Here is an 18,770-nt window from a genome sequence, read left to right as displayed (position 1 = left end):
TGTGTGTGTCTGTGTGCACAGGAGGAGTACCAGTACCTTTATAAGGCCATGCTGAGCCTGATCGGCTCCAGAGAATGTGGCCTGAGCCCCATGCACATGGACACTAACGGGCTGGTGGTGATTGCAGACGAGTCCGACCCTGCGGAGAGCATGGAGTCCCTCGTCTGAGGACAATCTTAACCTTAAACAGGCACTTAATTTGTACAAACCCGAGAACTTTTGTGAGGCCTTTTTTGCCAGACTCTTGATTAAATGAATAACCCTATTACTTTTCTACACTGATACAATTTTTTTGATATTTATGTTTTTTTCTCTTTTTTTTTTTTCTTCTCGTCTTAATCGTTATCCTGCTGAGCATTTGCACCTGTTTATGTTGATGTGAGGAAAAAGCAGCTCTGTCCAGTTTTGCACTATACTATCAGTGTTACTGCCTAAATACATCCAGTGAGTGAAATTTTGCCGCAGCTAAACGCTGGCTACACAAACAAAACTGGGGGATCTTGGACCACAAAAGACAGAAACCTGAAGCATAAAGACTTTCAAAGCGATCCGCCCCGAACAATGTCTTCAAACGTCACAACGCATCACAGCCTCTCCCAGCATGCATTAACGCCACTCTGTCACCTTTCTCAAACTGTTTTCCTGGCTGGATCGCCGAAACGGGCGAAGCTCTTTTCTTTGTCAAGAAACTACAACTCGCATACTCTTCATATATTTTCCCAAATATCTCACTGCTCTCGTGTAAAATGTACTTATGGCTTATTTTGTTGAAGGTGATGTTTCAACATCTAATGTGAACATTTATTGCTTTTACAGGGATTTATATTGTTATTATATTGTTTTGTAATATATCCAATATCCTTAATATCCAACCAATGTTTTTCAATTCTTTCCCTTATTCGTCCACTGACATTGGTATGAACTGATATTTTTGGAGACACTTTAGTTTATTGTGAATACTGTACAAGATTCATTTATTATTATTATTGTTATTATTATTATTATTTTATTTTTTTCCTCAGATTTTCTAATCTCAACTGTCTAACTCTAACTGCTAACCCATGTAATAAGTTGTGTCCATATTCACACAATAGTTTCTTTTTGGGGGGTTGATGCTTTATTTGTAACCAAAGATGTGGTTCCAAATTGCAAATATGTAAGTGGTTTGTGCCGGTTTGTCCTGAGATTCACTTCAATCAACTTGCATCCTGATCATAATAACTGTGTGAAATTTTGACCGATTTTCCAGTGTCCCAGAGGTGGAATATAAAGAGAGTTGAGCATGTTTCTGTTCTCTGAGCCTCAGGAACTCACCACAGATAATCACAACACACAATGCTTTCCTCACCTTAGGTAGTAAGAGTTTCAACCCGGACTGTACAATGTATTTGATTTGGGCTGTTCTGCTGTGTCCACACTGTTTTGTGGCTATAATTATAAGCCCTTTTCAACCACACTAATCTCTCTCTTGATTGATTCACCTGCGTACACTTGTCAATAGTGTATTCTATGATGAAAAGTATGATTTTCTTGTTTTTTTGTGTACATCCACTTCTCTACCAAAGGGGGAGGTTACAAAATTGTGTTAAATCTCTCCAACATTTGGAGAAAAGTCCAGATTGCTGATCATCTTGCTCCAGTACAAAGCTCTTCTTTGCAGCGGCTGTTGTTGATTGTGTTTGTATGATTGCCGGCGTTCGTGCTATTTGATATATTTAAACTCATTTAAAATGTGAGTGCAAATGGGTGCACACATTTATTTCAAAAACAAAATGTCTTTGAATTTAATGTAATCTTTGTGCTCATAGAAGTTTATATTTTCATACAAAGATTTGATTTGTATAGTGGCCCTGTGACAAACTGTACTTTTGTGGAAAATTTCCTATCCAAAGCTCCACAGTGAATCCCCAATTATCAATCATACCTGCCCTTCTCGAGGTCCATACGGCTCCGTGTGACCAGATTTTCTTGACATTTTCTCACTGGTCCAGGGATCCAGTGTGGAGGCCTCAGTGCATTTCAGCCAGGTTGGTAGTTAAGTCTATTTTGTAACTTGAAAATAAGTAATAAAATGGTTTTGTCCATCATATCAAATGTATATATGATGGTATCATAGCAGTACATCACTATGATACCGTTATATTCCATATTATAGTGTAATGGTGTTATTTAATAGGTAAGTTGTATTGCTATACATTAAATAAAGTATGGATTTGGATGTACTACTGCATCCTTGTATTACATGAAGCTGTGGATTGATCGCAAGTATTTTCACAAATGCCAACACCCCGCTGAACCGCACGTACCCTGATCTTGTTCATCATATCGCCCTCTGCTGGCTGTTACAGTAAACAGCGTATGCACACATACCATCAACACACCCGTGTATATATATATTTTATGTGTAGCTATGGAGTTCTATTGGTATGTTTCCTCAAAATATCTGTTTTGCTGTGAGTATTCAGCTGCAGTGTGTCAGTAGGACCAACATCCTTTGAGGTCTTTGCCTCGTGATGACAGTGTCACTTTAGTTAACCTTTACCAGTGCTGTCAGGAGAGTGCAGCGATAACCCACTGGGAGCCAATTACAATTAAACTTGAGAACAGTTTAGCCATGCAGGTCCTCCCCTCAACACATCCTCCCTCCTCTTTCCTACAAACTCATGAAAGTCCACAGCTTAACACCCGAATCAGGCAGCCGTATCACGCTCAGGGCTGGAGACAGGCTGCTCCTTTTTTCAGGCGGGGCCCTTCAGCCATCTGTGTTCAAGGTTATGTTGGATATTACCTCAAATCAACATGCTTCAGCTGCCAGTTGCAGTGCTTTGGCCTACACGCAGGATGCCGCTAATATGGTCACTACTGATCCCTCCATTGCCTCCCCGACAGTCTTTCCAGATGAGACCCTCAAAACAGACGCCAGCAATCCAGGATAGTGTGTATGAGCTTTAATGGGACATGTTGGACACCGCGTCTCTCTCTCACCTGGTGCTGGCTCTGTTTTAGACCCTGCAAGCTGGTAGGAGCAGATGCTTTAGCCCCGAGATTAACTCATGTCTCACTCCCAACTTCCACATTTATGAGTAGAGATCGAACAACATGAACCAGCCACACACACTGCGGTTCTATCATACCCCTCAGGCTCCATTATCTGCACTGTAATCTGTATCCAGTTACATCAGTCACGGGTGGGCATGCGGTCAGTAAACATGACAGAGGATGCACATGTACAATAATTTTTATTTAGAGGCCACAGCTCTTGCATATTACAACTGTTGGCTTTCATAAGGCAAAAGCAAGAATGAATCCACCAGCTAATTCACACAGAAAACAGAAAGCGTTTGGAGAGGTGGGAACCCACAGGCATGCAGCGATGGCTCAGAATGCAATGTACAGCTTTATATATATATATTTATATAATATATACAAAACAACAGTGAGACCCAAACAAATGCCAGACATCTCATTCTACACAATTACAGAACAACGGACGGACCAACTTTTTTTTTAATTAAAAAAACATTTTTGCTCTTTTTCTCTGTAAAAGTGCAACTCAATTAAAATAGAACCGGTTTCAAGGTCTTTTTTTTTTTTAAATGTTGAAACAAAAATAGAATCTCCCAAAGTTATCAAAATGGAGCTATGAGAATATTGCATCTCTAGAATACCCACTCATTTCGGTTCAAGATTCCTGTCGAACCATGTCTAAATAGTCATTGAGATGAGATCACATAGCATTGACACATGATAAAAATGCAAGTCTAGACTTACTGCCGATGTTAATAACAGTGAGCAGACGACAGCTTAACTGTAACAGCCGTTAAACGTAAATACAGAAGTTTATCTTAAGTTTGAAGCAGTTGGCATTCACTTAAAAACAGACGAGACAAATAAAAGGGTCCACACACTCATCATCACGACAATGTACCATTAATGAATGTAGAATACGACAAAGAAGCGCCATATAGGTTTGCATTGGACAGGGACACACCTATTAATCTCACTCAACATTGTCAAACAAATGGTTCTCCATATTGCTTAGTAACACATAGAAATGAATTTAGAAATGAATGAATCAAAGATAGGTGCTATCTTTATTTATGACACAGCTAAACTGCCAATCATGGTTATTTTTTAAACATTTTATTTAGATTTTCCTCAGTATAAGTACTATTTCGTAGTTAATAGTTCCTTCATAGGCATTTTCGAGCTGACAAAGAGGTCCTAGAGTGGCTATCTGAGTTGGTACATGCATCGGTAACCAGGCTAAAGTCAAAAGTGTGATAGGGAGTTAGGGTGAAGGCAGGGGAGGGGGGGTCAGGGGAAAGTTCTGAACTGTCAGTGCACGGTGCTCTAGTCATCCTCCTCATCCTCCTCGTCGCTGTCCTTCATGGAGATGCCCTGCATGCCTCCTTCCCTCACAGAAGCAGTGGCCTCCTCCAAGGTCAGTCTGTTGCGCACCGTGTCGTACATCTTGCTGTTCAGGGTGGAATCCAGCACGCCCTGCAGACGAAAGTCCCGGTACTTTTTCTGCGGGCAGAGACACAAATCGGCACATTTGGGCATTTTGGAGGGACGTTTAAGACATTCTGCTGGCTGTCTAAGGTCAAGCGTTCTACCTTTGTAATCCTGATGAGGATTTTGAGCTGGTAGACATGGAGCTGCTGATCCATGCGCTCAGTTAACCAGGTCCCCAGCAGGTTCATAGTGGCAGTGTACCATTGCTGAAACACACATAAACACAACGCTCTCCAGCAAAACACACACTCGCACACATACAAGACAGCAACAAAACAACTTTACATTTTGACACACACAGATACTACAGTGAAGCACATAACAGTATCTCACAAAAGCATTCACTTTCCAAGGCAACCCCCCAGACAACTTAATGTGTGTGTTTGGGCAGAATTTCAACCAAACGTCCGGTCCTGGCTCACACGTGTGATGAGAAACACAATATGTGCGGCACAGTGCAAGATGGCCTGAGGGTTAGATTTCATTTCAACCATGTGTGTGTGAGTGACAGCCTTTATCCCTCGATTATTCTTGCGTCTGTCAGAATCGGCAATCAATCAAAGGTAAAAGGCGACGTTTAAGTGATAATCCTTCACTTATCTTAAATTCATAGACATTTTTGTGGTAGAACCCGACCGATTTTTGTTTCCATCTCTGTTTTTGTGTTTTTTATAAATGGTGGTGGACTTGACATTAGCGGGAAAACGATAGTTTGTCTTTTGCTAACATTTGCGGAAGTGTTGCTGAAGCCCACTAGGTGGCAGCACATACATTTTGCGACAAGAGGAGACATTTTTTGGCTAAATATACATAAATAGACCATTGCGGAAAATGCAAGGAAAAGGGAGAAAACAAATTATGTCTTTTATATTATATTAAGTTTATATTTAGGGTCAGAAATCAGTTGCTATAGAAATATAGGATTATCATTTGAATGTGTAGATAGAGTCATTTTCAATTTAAGAGCCAAACATGGCCAAGTAGAAAATGTCTTCCTCCATACTCCAGTTCAGTCTTTGTCCAGTACGTTGGTCTTAAGTAAATATGGAGGCAAACCTGCTATACATTACTTAGTGGTTGAAATAGGAATCAAACATGTTCGTTGGTCCAGACCAATCACAGCTTGTACCATATTGACTGAATGACTCATGTGTTTTTGTGACAGTCTACGAAACTAAAGCAGGCAGGAAACATTTTTGGAACGGAACTGACCCTCACTGTTTGTTTCACTAACACACACACACACACACACACACACACACACACACACACACACACACACAACTACAATACCTTTTAACATCCACACACAAACTGGGAGAAGGCGTACCTCAAAGTAGTTCACTCAACACACAGATACTAGTGCGGACAGGAAAAGATATGAAATGAAAGCATTTACACATTTTGTTCTGTCTCAAACTGTTGTTACACTCTTTAAAAAAAATGTTTCCCAAGTCAATATTTCTGAAAAGCTGTGCTATTATAACTTGCATGGCCCATTAATTATTGAGGACATTTGTTCATCCCTCGCTTTCTAAATAGAAGACTAGAAATTATGTATTTTGGTAACATTTCACTATCAAAAGAAAAGTAGAATGAGTGAGTAAATGATTAGCAGGCGGGAAGCTGAGGTGCTGCTTCCTTGTCCCTCGACATTGCCTCGCATCGGAGGGGGCGGAGTTACAAGAGAACAGCACCTCAGCGTAAATAGAAACTGATGTCGCCCCTCCAATACCAAGAAAACTAAGTCAACTTTAAACATGTGAGTAGGCAGGAATGCAAAAGCGTTACTCGGCCCAACTTGGAGCAGGAGGATTGGATTGGTTTGACCTTTTCTTTGGATCAGGATTAAGGGTGAATGGTTGAAAGGTTTGTCGGGTTGAGGCCAGATATGCAGATGCCTGTCCACTTCACAGTCGAGTTGAGCGTGCAGTGCATGCAGACCTCGCAGGTGGGTGGGTGGCAGAGTGGCGTGCTGAGGAACGTTATTCTATGTGCAAATGAGGCAGAATTCTGAGGAAGAGGGTCATGCTAGAAGATGTACACAGGAAGATTATTTGACTCTAAAATCATGCCAACCAACATAATGTGATAAAACAACGCGATGCAACGCTAAGAGATAAGTGCCACTTTTTCTTTTTTTTTGAAGAGAGGAGGCAGCAGGAATGGTGTTAATCAGAAAGGAATCGAGAGGAGATAAAAAGGTCTGAAATAAACCAGTGAAAGAAAGAGAGGTAAAGTAGAGTCAGTGCAACAGCAAGGAACGCTTCCACATGCATGCAAAGTGGATGGATGGAAATATTCAAATGAGCGGGAGAAAACATTGATGCATCCTAAATCAAACAGTGGATTTCTTAATATATGTATATATATATAAAAATGCTGTTAAAAAACGGAAAACATTCACAGCTTGAGACATTTGTTGGCGCCCAGGAGGCGTTTAGGTGAGAGAGCCGGGGCCACACAGAGGACACAAGAGGGAAGAGTCACCATATAGAGAGAGTGATGACACACAGGGAGACAGGAGAGCCGGTGTGCACCTCAAAGACGGAAAACAAAAGCAAACCCACGGCGTCACTCATCCCTCCCAAAACAGAAATGCGTTTTATTCTAAAAAAATAATAATAAATAAAACACAAAACAAGACTGCACATGTCAAATCTGCAGCCGAGACAAAATCAAAAACCAAACAGAGACTTCTGAGGACCTTTCAAACACACACGGCTCACATCACTGACACACACAGCAGCCGCCGCCATCTCTCCACACGACACACACAAAGCTGTCACACACACACACCTGTACGAAACTGTTTCTGAATGATATGAAGCACGCACAGCACAGCGTTATGTGTCGCTTAGCTCACACATGGAGGACACATTAGTTCCAATGTATCCTGTCAGGATTATGTTCTTGTAAGACAGTGCTCTCTTATCCCTCTCACAGACGGTGCGTGTGCAACATGTCAGCCGTCCCTGCGCTTGACATCGTTCACGACCATCCTGACACCGTCTGAGCGGTAGAGACTTTCGACCCCACCGCCGACCAGCTCAAGATGGCGTTGGATGTCATTTCTCTAGGGAGCAGGCTGGCATGCTTTTGTGTAGGAGGGTATCTGAAAGCATACAGTGCGATGAGTAGCCAAAAAATGCGATGACAGCACCACTATGGATGGTTTGTGCAATGTTATATTCTTTCCAGAAAGCACTGCTTCATATAATCCTTTTTGGAGGATGCTTTTATGGACTCTTTGTTAACATTTCTTTTTTTTTTTCATACACAAAGGCCCAAAAGCACTGTGGCAATGCACACCAGAATACAAAGGGCAGCAGCTAAGATTAAGAGAGAGGAGAGAGAGAGAAAGAGAGAGAGAGAGAGAGAGAGAGAAACTGAGAAGGAAGAGAGAATCAGAAAAGCCTCTTCTCCCAGGCTGTAATACATTTCCTGGTCTCAAAATGGGACTTATCCCCGTCTGCCCTGTTGTTTTGCCACATTTTGGAAGGCCCCTCCCTTGTGGTGCGGAGGAGACGGCATCTTACTTACATCAAATAACCTTTCTATATACACCTCCTCATTGACCTTATCACGTAGCATATCCTGAGAGTGGCGCACAAAGGTCACATAGCCGTCGGCCACGTCCATTCCAGGTTTCTGTAACACAGCAACATCCAGGGTCAGCGCTCAGCAGAGTCGTGACTCACAAACACACATTATAATCAATAACTGTGGCTGGTTTAAAATTCATTCTATGAAGCGTATAAGGCATAACTGGTAAGAATGAAAACAGAGGAAGAGGAAATCAAACTCACAGGTACATCCACGTATTTGGAAGCAGCTTTCACCTGAAATGGGTACAAAAGCGTGAGCACGTGTGAAAGAGTTGATGTGACAAAGTGTCTGGCGGTTAATTATTCATGATTTATTCAAGTGTTCCAAAGGAAAAGAGAACATAGTTTGAGGCTGAGGGAAATAGAAGCGTTGTCTCACTGTAAATGACAGGAATGAAGAGAAGAGAGTTCCCTCGTCGTATCTTGAGATCTTCGCCAAAACGCCCTCAAGAATGGCAACAAACTGAGGAAAAGGACAGAGGACGGAAAGTCATCAAACAGTCTTCGGCTGGATTAACGGAGGACGACTCTATACTGGTTGTGTCTGATATCAGTTACCTTTGCCACCATGAGCTGGATCATGTCCTTCACACTTTCCTCAATGAGCTCATCGATCTGCGTGTGGTATTGTTTCTGGAACAAGGGGACAAAGAGTTTTGATATCAACACGTCAAGTCTTCCATGCAGACTCAAGTTATTATTACGTCATAGACACACAATTTGATGACATTTTTACAAAACAAATGCTGTATAGTGCAGCAAGCAACATGACCAGTAGCTCTGTTACTAACTTACTGTTATTAATAATGTGTGTGTGGCTTCACCAGACACTTACATACACTGATTAAAAGTTTCAATTAAATCAAAGCCTCATGCTCTCATTTCATGGATTTCTCAAGTTCAAGTCTGAAGCTCAGCAAATGCTCCCCCGTAAATTTAAATAACAATCAAATATATATTCATTTTCCAATATGCAGCTTTCAGAGCGTTTACCTCTTGGCCCATCTCCATCGCGCACAGTTTAGCTGACTGGTCCTTGGCGTCCACCATCACGTTGAACATGGTGCATATTGTCGGGGAAATGCGGAAATCAGTGGACTTGCTGCTCTTTGCCAGCTTGGACTCAAACGCCATCCTGGTGCTGCAAAGCAATTGAAAGATGGATAAACGCTAAGATATTTAATTAGCGTAACACTGCATTTCAGCAGAAATGTCAAGCAGCGTAAGATACCGTAAATACTTTAAGTACTGCCCCAAAGTACAGTTTTCAGGTACTTTCATTACAGCTTTCTACTGAGACTCCACTACATTGCAGAGGGAGACACTGTGCTCTTTACTTATTGCTTCACAAGTTCTTATTTCACATTTACTGGGAGAATTCATTATGCGATAAACTGTTGCAGTTGTCAAGTTAAAACCTTGTAGAAATGTAAAGTGTTAACAAGATTTTGTGTCGTGCAGAGAAACATGGAATAGGCAGAATTAATTAGAATTGAATTGAACATTTTTATCCCCAATTTAGGTGTAAAACATTCAATTTCCAATATTTCATCATTGGTGGATTAACATATAACTCAAACGTGAAAAATGATGTTAATGCACCAGCAAAGAGCTCTGACAGACTGATTCTTCACAACTTGAGTAGATTTTACTGGTAATACTTTTTATGTTTTACCAGTTTGTCTTCTTCTCTCTCTCTCTCTCTCTCTCCCTCTCACTCACACTCACATACACACACACACACACACACACACACACACACACACACTCACCGCTTCACGCAGTTCTCGATCATGTTGCTAGACATGAGCTGAATGCGACTTTCCAGGTGTTTGGCAAACTCCTCCTCAGGCCAGTGAAGGTCCCTGATGAAGGTTTGCAGGGCATCTAGCTTCCAGAAGAGGTCCTCCGACGTGCCAGAGCCGTTGCTGCCATCAACCCAAACACACACAAACACACAGACACACACACACACACACAGGTCAGAGGACACAAATCACACTGCTATTAAAGGTCAAAGGTTGGGGAGGGGTATGGGGTGGGGGTGAGGGGTTGGACTTTGCTCTGACCATACACTGACCGCTCCATCCAAATGTCACAGTGGCTCTTTACATATTATTCAGGCAGGTTTTCGGCAGTCAGTGTATGGGTGAAAAGGAAGGGGCAAGGCTTAATTGTAACACGTCAATAGCCATATTATAGAATATGATTATTGACTGGGGTGTGAAGTAGCCACATGCAGGTAAGTCACTGCAGAGACAGCATCTATCCCACTATGTCAAGACAAAAGGAGTAAGGAATGGAAGAGTGAGGGAGGGCATGCAAATGGATTTAGCGCTCCATGTCTATGTCCCAAAACTCCTCCAGGTTGTATTCCCTGTTAACTAACGCAGGCCCTCTCTCAACATCCATGTGCCCATGCTGGTGGGTGGAGGGGTTGGGGGTTGGGGGTTGGAAGGGTGGGGGGGGGGGGGGTACCTGGAAGAATTATCAACCCAAACCATGCAGGCAGACCCTTTTTTTAGGTACTGTGAGTAGATCTCATTGGGAAAGGGGCTGTCAGAAACGTTATGGAGGAGGTGAGAGGGAGCCAAACCATCATCTCCTGAGTCAACCGTGTTGCCTTCCCCAATCAGACTACGAGCAAGGTCAGAGATAAACCTATGGCCATGATATCTATGCTCAAAGTCAGTGTACCAACCGACTCTGCTGCAGAGGAAAGAAGATCTTGACTTCGATTTTGTCTGAGGAGTAAATTCCCAAATGGGCTCAGAGGAATGTTGTTGGGTTTGGCCTGTATCTCCGTACCTCAGCTCAACAGCATGCATGTTGAGTCATGAGATGAGAGCGTTTCAGCCTCTCATTTCAGAAGCAGAACCCCATCTACTCTAACACCTAGTAGAGCGCCCTTGGCATGAACATGAGCTGAACAGTACCCTGAGGTTTTCACACAAAATGTAATTTGCAGTAAAATTCATGTTTTTCTATTTTTTGTCTTCAGTCAAGACGTTTTCTGTTAGATTTTTTCATCCTTTTAATAGTTAATGGTGTTTTGGCTGAGGGCATCTTCATACCAAGGCCGTCTCTGTTGGCTCAGTGATTCTAAGGTGAATTTGTATAATACACACTCAGAGTCATATATAGCAGCCATCCATGACGGGGTAGAAAAGCTAGGCATTTGTGGAAGGTTAACTGATAGTCCTGCTACTGGCACTGGCAGATTTGGTACTTTGGGAATTTGGAGGTTCACATTTGGTAGATTCACATTGGGCAGATTACTTGTTAAACTCCTGCAGAAAAGACAGACAAAAAGAACAAAAGAATCCATAACAGGTGGTGTGGAAGCTGCAAAAAGCCATGTAACACCCATCATAAACAGAAGAGAAATCAGAACAGAGGTGAGGACAGAAACAGCACATGTGAACGAGACTAAACAGTAACCGTCAAAGACAAGTCTTACCAAAAGACCTACAGGGTAAACAATAATCACAAATAAAGACAGAGAGAGAAAACAAAAGTATTTTTCTTTGGTTTATCCAAATAAATCATACGTATAATCCTCCTAAGTAACAGTGTGAATGTAAAAAATGTGAAAAATAAAGAAAGAAAATCAAATCAGCAAAAAAACAGTGCAACGTAACAAACCGGAGGCTTTCAGTTTTTTAGCAACATGTCAAAGCACACAATATGATGGTTAGTTCACAAAACGAAATAAAACAAATATTAGAAGTTGCCCTGACCCCAATGTGTCGGAGATAGGCAGTTAAGACATATACGCATTAGTCAAAGAAGACTAAAGCCATTTTAAGAACAATAGCCTATTTCCTTCTAAGAAAAATAGGTTATTCAGCTCGCTTGTGGCTTATTCTTTTCAAAATTAAGTGAACCTGCAGGATTCCATGGGCAAACATTTCAACCACCCTGACTCTCAGCCTCCTTTGTCATCTGTGTAACATCCTGGTACCTCTCAGCTACAGTCTAAAAGCTTAGCTATAAAGAAGAAGGCTCCTTACTTTACAGGCTCCCATGACTCTCGCTCAAAGCCCTTGTGAATTGACTGTGCAATGGAGGACTCCATCAGATCCACATATCTAACCACCAGAGGAGCATAAAGATCCTGCAGGTGTTTGTGGAACTTTCCATTGCACAGATGATCTGCATAAAAACAGAATAAGAGGAATATCAGTGTCTATTTGTATTTTGTTTTCTATAACAGGACAGCCTGTGCATCTCGTGAGCTTACAGTCTGCCCGGAGGAAGTCGTTGAGCAGCTGGAAGAGAGGGAAGCTGTCCCAGCTCTCGGGGGACTGGATCTCCAAAGCCTCGTCCATGTCGACAGCGTAGAGGCCGAGGAAGTTCTCGGCGTGCTCCACCATGAGGTCGGTCCACCATGCAAAGGCCTAGAGAGACGCCGGGGAGCAGAGAGAGAGAGAGAGAGAGAGAGAGAGAGAGAGAGAGAGAGAGAGAGAGAGACAGGGAGAGAGACAGGGAGAGAGAGAGAGACAGGGAGAGAGAGGGTGAATCCAAAATGAGTGAGATAAAACAAGGGGGGAGGGAAAAAGAGGAGGAGGAGGAAATAAAACACACAAGTGCGGCTCGTCGGGTCTTAAAAATGAACACCACTGGATTCTGACATCCGAGTGTGCTTCATCTATGTTCATGTGTGTTCAATATGCATCAGGTTTCTGGCTGTGGGAGAGATTTATTCATGCTCATGAATACAGAGGACGGGGCTGCTTGTGGATTCTGAGATTGCTCGGCATTTCCACTCAAACACATTTTCACAGTGAGGAAAGGATCCATACCACACCCACCTGGAGGTGTGCCTGTGTGTGTGTGTGTGTGTGTGTGTGTGTGTGTGTGTGTGTGTGTGTGTGTGTGTGTGTGTGTGTGTGTGTGTGTGTGTGCTTGTGTGTGCATTTCCCATCACATACTCCTTGATCAAATCACTCCCCAGCACTTATTGATTAGGACTTGAAGGAAAGGTTATTTATCAGCACGTGTAAATGTACTTTTCTGAGTAACGTCAGCGAGGTTGTGTGTGTGTGTGAGTGTGTTCTCATATCCAAGACAGCGCCGATTGATTGGAGGGGAGAGGTGCTTTTCTCATGCAAATGTGGAGCTCCCTGCATGCTTTTCTCTCCAGCTAGGAGACGAGGGGGCTCCACCATTCACATCACAGAACAAACCCATAACCCGCTTGATGTGAATGTGAGTCATGCATCATCGCCATCTTCTGCCGAGGCGACGCCAAAGACTGCAGCACGCAGCATCTCTCGCATTATAGCGCGTCTGTTCCAATTAGATAAGTAACTGCGTGAGATTCAGCAAAACACTTTCCAGCACAGTCACGGCTTCCTCACTCTTGACAGCACAAGTGTAGCTGAAGTTGTTGCTTTGCTGGCAGTCTTGGCTTGGTTCATTTGCGCATCATTCAAAACTAAAACAATGTTGCCAGATTTGATGTTAAAAAAAGCATCTTTCAAATTATTCTGCATGCTTTGCTTACATATGAAAATATCAGGTATTTGCACCCAAAATGGCAGCGAGAACTCTACTTACCTGTCTACTTACCTGCTCATCTCCACAACATTAAATTAAATTCTCGACAGTTCAAGTGTTAGACAAACAGGCAGCAAACAAATCTCTTCTCCATAGCATTCGAAGGAGAGGCAGCGTCTTATTTACCGAGAGGTGGATTAGGGGGAGAGGAGCGTAAAGGATTTCAACAGGTGAGGGAGGGGAAACGGGCAAAGGTCGACAGGCAGAGGCAGAGGCAGTGGCAATCACATACATGACCCCTGAACTCTACGGCAGATTCAGTCAAACAGGGCAGAGTGCTGTACCAAGTGCAACAGTTTCAGAGGGCGATCCTGAGGAGACTAGTGATGCTGAGGGGATCGAGGAGGAGGAGGCGTCATCTTCTAGACATGCACAGACCATTAAGGGAGTTATTGTAATTCCAACTTCACTACATACCTCTTTCCCCTGCTGTGACAGTCACCAATCATATGAACAGTGAGAACACAGGGAGATGTACAGAACAATAATGTATATTTAAGGCAATTCTTTCCATAGGGTTGGTATAGACTAAGAATAGACAGCGGAGTGATGGGAGAGGAGAAGCTGGGAGATAATGCTTGAGCAAGTGCTGACTGTGAAATCAACTGCTGGATGAGAGGAGGAACAAATGCTTATGGTGGATCAAACTTCAAAAGGTTTACATGGAGCATACTTTGAGGGGGGTTTACTGGCTCGGCATGCTAGGAGAAAAAGGAAACTTTTTTTTCATGGCCCGATGAACATGCTTTATGATCACAATTATGTTGTGCAAGCTACAGCGCCTTTTTAAGTTGTGAAAACTGTTTGCCTACGAAAACCCACCCACCGCTACCTACAGTATGACTTTATCCCTGGTCTAAGAAGGTGCCTCGTGCCATAGTGGCACACATGCCATAACAGGGAGGTTCGTGATGGGGACTGAAGAGAAAAAGAAATAAAAATACTGTACCGATTGATCTCCAGAACTTGTGACTGCCGCCTGTCAAGCATATTCAGAGAGATACAGTAAATCTGCTTTATCTGCATATTTTAAGATCACATTGGATCACCTTTAGATCTACACATCTACACATGCTCATTGTGATGTGCTGGCAGCTGAAGGTTTATAGTAGCAAATGTAATGCAGTGTGGAAGCTATCTGTGTTCTAACTGTGCCAAAAGGGAAACCTATGGTGATACTCCACCCAAAATCCTTTGAAAGTCAAACACTGCCCCCTGCAGGCTTGGAAGGTGCTGGTTAAAGGTTGGACGTTTCCCCACAAGTAAAGAACAGCAGCTGCATGCAATATTTATTGACAGAAACATCCCACATGATTTCTGCAACATAATCCTCTCCTCTGTTGTTCATCTGTTTGCTCAGTACCTTTTCTAGAAGCTCAAGTGGACTTTCATTGGGATGTAAAGAGCTTTTTGAGGCTTTACACTGTTTTGCACAGGGTTCCTTTTTGGTGTATTTAAAGGCCTATACCTGAAATATCTCCAGATCAGAACAACAAAACCGAAACAATGTAAGTGACTTTTGTAAAACGGCTGGAATATCACTTTAAACCTGACGAATGCTGCTGTTCTCTACCAATGAGTTCTCGTCTACAGGAGGAGTGTTTGATCATGAGCACATTTTGGGTTGCAGTATCGCTTAAATGAGCACGCAGAATCCAAGAGTGACCAATATTACTACTATTGCCGGCAGTTAATAGTCACTGGATTACCTTGAAACATAATACATTTTTAATAATTTCCATGAAGTGTACAGTGTAACAATGCGCCACTGAGCTATGAAATGTGAATTAAAGGAGAGCGCTGCACACATTCTATGGCTTTCTATCGAATTTAGTCTCTCCTCAAACTGTGAATGTGAATGTAATCATGCTCTGTTGAACGCCAATTAGAGCGTTCCTATATTAAATCCATCTATGAAAGGATTTTTTTCTCTGTAGGTACCCATTGATAATAGCAGCCTTATTTCTATAATGAGGCTGACAAAATAGGGCTGACTCCCAGCTGTGGGGCGGAGTGAGATAAGAGTGAGCGCATAGAGGGAAAGTGGTTTGAGGAGGAGGGGGTTCTCACTCACCTCCGCATGGTGTTCCTGGTTCTGCTGGAGGACCTCTATGACTAACTCCGCCAGGCGAATTGTTTCCTCCAGCTTTTTGGCAGGCGTGACTAAGCGGCCTACGTTCTCTGAGACAAAAGGATGAGGGTGAGGGATGAGTGGTTAGTCAAGCACAGAGAAGGATGCCAGGGGGATTCTTGAATGACTATTCAGAAAACTTCCAGTCTATTGTTTTGACCCTTTAATAAATGATAAAACACAGTGCTTACACTGTGATGTGTACCTACTATACCCCCCGGAACAAGTTAAAGGTGTTCTCATGTATTTGCACCTCGAGCTGTATATAACATTAAGCAACAGATTTGAAGGTTTGGAGTGAATCAGAGTGTTCAAACAGCACCAGGCACAAGAACAGTGGCACTGGGGATGAAGATGCAATGTGGCATTAAAAACATGCAAATTATGAAGTGGTGTTGAATAAGCCATCTGTATAAGGAGCTGTCATGTGGCGTGTCAAAAAAAAAAAAAAACACAACTTATGATTCAGCGAGCACACACTGTAAAAATATCTCATTATTTCTGTTTGAAGTTCTCCATCTGTTTAACTTTGCAAAGTTTCAGTCTCCCTATTCAATACCGTGCCTGAGCTGATGGACTAAAATCAAACTTTCGACTAAAACATTCCTCGGTAATTCTGTTGGGAGAGGGTCGACGTGATTAAAACTGCCACTGGTGGGAGTGTTTTCATCAATACCTTCAAACAGGCACATGAAAAATGCATCAAACTCATAAGACATTAGTGACAGTCTTCTCAGGTAACTTAAAAAATATGTTAAAATATGGATTTGATTAAAATTACATCACATGAATGCATATTTCATTACATTAAGTCATAGAGGTTTATTCAATACACCCAGTGATTGATCTATTTTTATTGATTTACATCCTGACCCATTAATTTTCTGCGTTATGTCACTCAATATCTTCAATATCTTCATTTAGTTTCCAGCGTTGCACCTTACAAACCATCTGAAATCTTAACAAGTATCTGTATGAATAATGAATATGTATGAATAATCTATTGGTTACATTTAATGCGTTTGAGTTCATATTTTTACAGTGTGAAGTTACTGATTTGCCGTGTTTAACTTTGGTCAATTGAGTGCAAAATGCTCCAAAGAATTTGATGAAGGATTGATGTGATAGATGGTTACATGTCACGGAATGTGATGATTCAAACATTGCACTGATGTGGATTGATGTGTTTATCATTTGTAACATGGAACTGAATGGCTACACAAATCTGAAATCAAAAGCACATACACACGTAACTCTACATAGAACAGTGTTGTTGGCCAATAACCTACAGGAGTGATTTAAGACTGCAGCTTTGGGGGTCTCATGTTATTTTTGCCATTATTTGACTTAATAGCTTCAAGAAGTTTTTTATTACATTTTTTGAATGGATTTATACATTGAGAATTGTTGGGTCTTCGCTATGACACAAATTGAAACCCCCTGCTTTTAATCCTTTGTAAAATTTATCACGACCAGCTAATGCTTAAACTTTGATCATTGAGTTCCACAGCAATGTGTATATGCTGATACAAACACACCTGAGTAGCTGAATAAAAGTGTGTGTTCCATTGATCAAGAGTTGGTGTCTTCTAGATCTCTGCTGGCTTGATTTAAGGCTCAGGATTGAGAAACATTGCTTTAGTCGTGGTCTTTAGGGACATTTAAGAGACACGAGGGGATGGATCACATGGATTTGCAATAAAATTGTTATTATCTGAAGCTGTGTTTTATGATCTGTGTCCCCAAAAATGTTTCCTCCATGTTTTGATCTCGAGAGATTTACTGGAGTGGATTGTTGAAACGTGTGCGTAACACTGCTGCTGCTGCTGCTGCGGGGAATATAATGAACAGGGACTTTGATACTGTTTAGAAAAGAACTTAGGTATAAAAACCTGTTTTAATTCTAATTTATGACTGCAGGACCATAAATTGAAATTCCTATTCATATATCCTACATTTTGTAATGAAAGTAATTTTTTTGTTTACGTCAACAAAGATATATGTTGCTCTTTTATGAAGAGATTGTATTGCTCTATAATTTTTCATGAAAAGAAAATTGCTGGAGTCAATAAAGTAAATCTGCATTCTATGAGTACAAAAGTAAAGTTTAAACAAATTGAAATCTTCTAAACTTCTAACTTCTAAACTTAACAGACTTGAAAGATATAAAGCAATAAAATCTCCCCAGTTTGCACTCCGTAAATAGAGATGCTTGTTTAAAACATGCCAAGACACGAGTCTGCATATTCCTGTTTATCATATGTGAGGGATGTGCTACAGGTTGTTAGCCATTCTGTACATGCATGCATGTTTATAGACATGTTGTGTATCTGCTCACAAAATGCACATGTTTGTGTGTGTGTAGGTGCATATGTGGATGCATGTGTACACTGTGGCTAAACCACAAGCTAAACATGGGTTCACCTGGATCCTTTGGATCCTTTTGACCTTTCTCAACTTCAGCCAGAAAAAGGGAGAGAGAAGATAAAGAGGAGATGTTTAGAATTAACAGAGTCTGGGGTTATTTTCATTGTTACAGGGGAAACTTGTTATTCATCACCATGTGACCCTTTCACAGAACCTGCGGGGACGTTTACAGCTCCAGGGAATGTGGTTTCTAGGTAACAGACAAACATCACAGACATACAGTAAAAACAGGACACACTGATACAGTAGCCTGTGGAAAATTGGAAATTAAAATAGTGATAAGATGTTTGTTAACAAACAGACAACGCTTAGACCGTCAAAGACAGATAGGACACAAGACAGCTGCTCGGATCATAGACAGGACGCACACAGTGGCTTGAGTTATTGAATTCACTACCCTGCCCTCCCCATATAATATCTCTGTGAACTGATGTCCCTGTGCAATTTCTGGTGGAGAATTGCCTACCTCATCTGCACAGCACAGCACTGACACATGACCAGACCACATGACTGGAGGAGATAAC

General features: G+C 41.8%; 2 protein-coding genes across 19 annotated transcripts in view; one reads left to right on the top strand and one right to left on the bottom strand.

Moving 5' to 3' along the window:
* ca16b (carbonic anhydrase XVI b) overlaps nucleotides 1-2,243 on the top strand; it is a 93,655-nt gene extending 91,412 nt beyond the window's left edge. For both annotated transcript variants that reach the window (XM_076156537.1, XM_076156536.1), the window contains one exon: nucleotides 22-2,243. In XM_076156537.1, coding sequence (XP_076012652.1) covers nucleotides 22-168 — 147 coding nt within the window. In that variant the 3' untranslated portion in view covers nucleotides 169-2,243. The remainder of the gene's footprint in view (nucleotides 1-21) is intronic.
* Nucleotides 2,244-3,462: 1,219 nt separating this feature from the next.
* The window catches only part of cadpsb (Ca2+-dependent activator protein for secretion b), a 50,498-nt gene continuing 35,190 nt past the window's right edge, over nucleotides 3,463-18,770 (bottom strand). For 3 of the 17 annotated variants that reach the window (XM_076156686.1, XM_076156690.1, XM_076156695.1), the window contains 11 exons: nucleotides 15,763-15,869; nucleotides 12,370-12,526; nucleotides 12,140-12,281; nucleotides 9,899-10,054; nucleotides 9,120-9,267; nucleotides 8,685-8,759; nucleotides 8,506-8,589; nucleotides 8,328-8,360; nucleotides 8,062-8,169; nucleotides 4,620-4,724; nucleotides 3,463-4,530 (listed from right to left, as the gene is read on the bottom strand). In XM_076156686.1, coding sequence (XP_076012801.1) covers nucleotides 4,354-4,530; nucleotides 4,620-4,724; nucleotides 8,062-8,169; nucleotides 8,328-8,360; nucleotides 8,506-8,589; nucleotides 8,685-8,759; nucleotides 9,120-9,267; nucleotides 9,899-10,054; nucleotides 12,140-12,281; nucleotides 12,370-12,526; nucleotides 15,763-15,869 — 1,292 coding nt within the window. In that variant the 3' untranslated portion in view covers nucleotides 3,463-4,353. Of the gene's footprint in view, nucleotides 4,531-4,619; nucleotides 4,725-8,061; nucleotides 8,170-8,327; nucleotides 8,361-8,505; nucleotides 8,590-8,684; nucleotides 8,760-9,104; nucleotides 9,268-9,898; nucleotides 10,055-11,254; nucleotides 11,417-12,139; nucleotides 12,282-12,369; nucleotides 12,527-14,105; nucleotides 14,115-15,762; nucleotides 15,870-16,347; nucleotides 16,384-18,674; nucleotides 18,685-18,770 lie in introns of all 17 variants that reach the window. The other 14 variants (XM_076156685.1, XM_076156680.1, XM_076156684.1 and 11 more) reach the window with 13 other exon arrangements.

The sequence above is a fragment of the Genypterus blacodes genome, unplaced genomic scaffold (assembly GCF_046128005.1).
Source record: "Genypterus blacodes isolate CSIRO-AG114 ecotype Tasmania unplaced genomic scaffold, CSIRO-AGI_Gbla_v1 ptg000070l_1, whole genome shotgun sequence".
NCBI lineage: Eukaryota > Metazoa > Chordata > Actinopteri > Ophidiiformes > Ophidiidae > Genypterus > Genypterus blacodes.
This window is presented reverse-complemented; position numbering and strand designations above follow the sequence as displayed.